Source organism: Trypanosoma equiperdum (genome assembly GCF_001457755.1).
Source record: "Trypanosoma equiperdum strain OVI genome assembly, contig: ctg_1246, whole genome shotgun sequence".
NCBI classification, from domain to species: Eukaryota; Euglenozoa; class Kinetoplastea; order Trypanosomatida; family Trypanosomatidae; genus Trypanosoma; species Trypanosoma equiperdum.
The window spans coordinates 3,610-5,987 of record NW_027123223.1 but is presented as its reverse complement, the minus strand read 5'-3'; the positions used below and the strand labels follow the sequence as shown (position 1 = coordinate 5,987).

Sequence of the window (2,378 nt, the reverse complement as noted above, 5' to 3'; positions counted from 1 at the left end):
TAATAATAATGATGATAATAATAGGAGAGTGTAGTGAGTGTGTATATATACGAATACTATAATAAAAGCAGTAATAATAATAATGATAGTGATGGTAATAATAAGAGGGTGTTGTAAGAGTGTGTATATACGAATATTGTATTAAGAGTAGTAATGATAATAGTAATGATAATGATGATAGAAGAGTGTTGTGAGTGTGTGTATACGAATATTATAAGAGTGGTTGTATGGAACACCTAGAACCCAAAAATCAAATCACTTAAAACAATAGAATGTGTACACTGAAAGTATACGAGGGTGTAAGAGATAACACGAGGAATATTATTAGGAGAAACATAAAAAAAGAGAAGGGGAAGGAATATCCACAGTTTAATGCACACGTATTACCATGAGAGCCGTAGTTACACACAAAAAATGACGATGGAGGGAAAAGTGAAAGAGACACAGTGTTCAGCGTACAAAACATGTGGAATCACTATTTCATTCGCAGAAGCAAAGATCGAATACAGAAAAAAGGGAAATAAGTGCAGAATTAATCGACTGAAGATGTGGCAGGGGAGCGCACTGCAGAAGAAAATAGCACATTAGGATGTGGAGTAACCGATGATTCACCGTACTGCACTCCAAAAGGGATGATGAAGCATATGAGATGATAACATCGGTGAGTTTTGATATTCATGGCTGATGCATACGTTAGGCACTAAGACCGAAATGATGGCAAACCGTAGGGTGGCTGTCGTTTTTAAGGAAAAAGAACAATAGAAGGGCACAGCAGGGAGGGTTTACTGAGTTTTCAAAGGGGTATCCGCCGGATGCTGTGTTTCAGTAGCAGGTAAAAACAGCAAGTAGAGAAGGGCCGGTGACAAAAGCAAAAATAACTGTTGAATTGTCAAGAACCGTATTAACCACGACCAAGTACTTTATTGACAATGTGTGTAAGTCAAGAAAATGTGCTCTACTAAAGACGCCGAGGGACTAGCAGTGACAATTATTGATCTCCACAGTCACTCTTGCCAGATGATGTACAAATTCACTGTTACCTGACCTATCATTAATAGCGAAGAGGAAAGAGACCACGTTTTCAAATAGAGGTAGATTATTAAAGACGCGGAATGATGAATCAGCTACCTCTACCCGTTTTAGCAGCAGATTTAGTCTTTCTTGGAACTTCAAGGCGAGTGCATGGAGCAGCTGGCGACGGAGCAAACGGTGCAGACTTTCACGTGCTGTGCAACCTGGTCAATCTAGCAAAGACGCCAGTTGGCACAGCAATCTCACAACTAGACCTAGACGACAAGGAACTTGATGATATCAGGGAGATTTGGGTAGCACTAGCCAACCCCGAATACACAGTATCATTACCAAACAAGTTAGGGGCAGAGGGAGCGGCAACGGCTAAAACCGCCTGTCAAACGACAGCGCAGCCAAACGACTGCAAAAAAAACTGGACAAAATGGCAGGCTGCAAAGCAAAGAACTGCATCGGCTGCAACAGAAGCTAGGCAAAACCATTAAGTGAGGACCTAAAAAATTCAGTGTGGGGGAAACAAGCAGCCGAAGCAGTTACTCATCTGGAGGCACTAGCGACAAAAGACCTAAACGACTACACTAGCAGCCTCAAAAGCCAGATCGACACCATGAGGGCGGCACTCAAATCTCAGCTAACAGATGCTCTCTACGGCACTGGGCAAACTTCATTTGAGGGAGCGGAGGGAGCCACACGGATGGTCGGCGGCAACAGAGCAGCAGGATGCAAAGGTGCAAACGTGGGAAAAATCCTGGTAGGCGACCTCCTTTGCCTCTGTGCAGTAGACAGCGAACAGCGAACAGCTAAACATTGCGGGTTTGTCACCTCTAGCTCGCCGCGGGAGCCTGGACAGCCTGTAACGCTGCAAACGCCAAAACAGCATGGCAGAAAATCGACGAGTAATGCGGACATTTCTCAAAGCTTGACTTCGGACCACAAGCACTGACACTAGCATTAGCGGCTTTCAGCGGGCGGCTCAGAAGCGGTGCAACAGCAAGCGGAGACACGGAAGCAGCAGTTTTCCTAGGGAATTCCAATGCACGGAGCTGCGCCACCGGCGGCAATACGGCCAGATGCGTCGACTACAGCGGCGCCTTCAAAGATGGTGAATCTCGGCAAAAAATCACTTGGTACGACATGCTGGCATCAGCAGCCACAACCGTAGCTGCGATAACAGAGAAACAAGCAGAAGTTCAAACAAAGCAATACGCGATAAATCAACTTACACAGGAAGCTGATAGGATTTATCTCTCACTTTCCACGCTGAACATCAAGGATATAGAAGCTCATCCTCAAACATCTCCCGCCCTAGCAGCCGCATTGAGCAACCAAAAGGAAAAGTGTTCACAATG

The 2,378-nt window shown here is 44.8% G+C and overlaps 1 protein-coding gene across 1 annotated transcript; it reads left to right on the top strand.

Annotated features, from left to right (window-relative positions):
* Positions 1 to 1,112: 1,112 nt before the first annotated feature.
* On the top strand, positions 1,113 to 1,514 carry TEOVI_000634300 (Trypanosomal VSG domain containing protein, putative; the record flags this gene model as incomplete). The annotated part of the gene is made up of 1 exon (XM_067220806.1): positions 1,113 to 1,514. The coding sequence occupies one exon, from the start codon at positions 1,113 to 1,115 to the stop codon at positions 1,512 to 1,514; it is 402 nt and encodes a 133-aa protein (XP_067076907.1).
* Between the last annotated feature and the right edge of the window lie 864 nt (positions 1,515 to 2,378).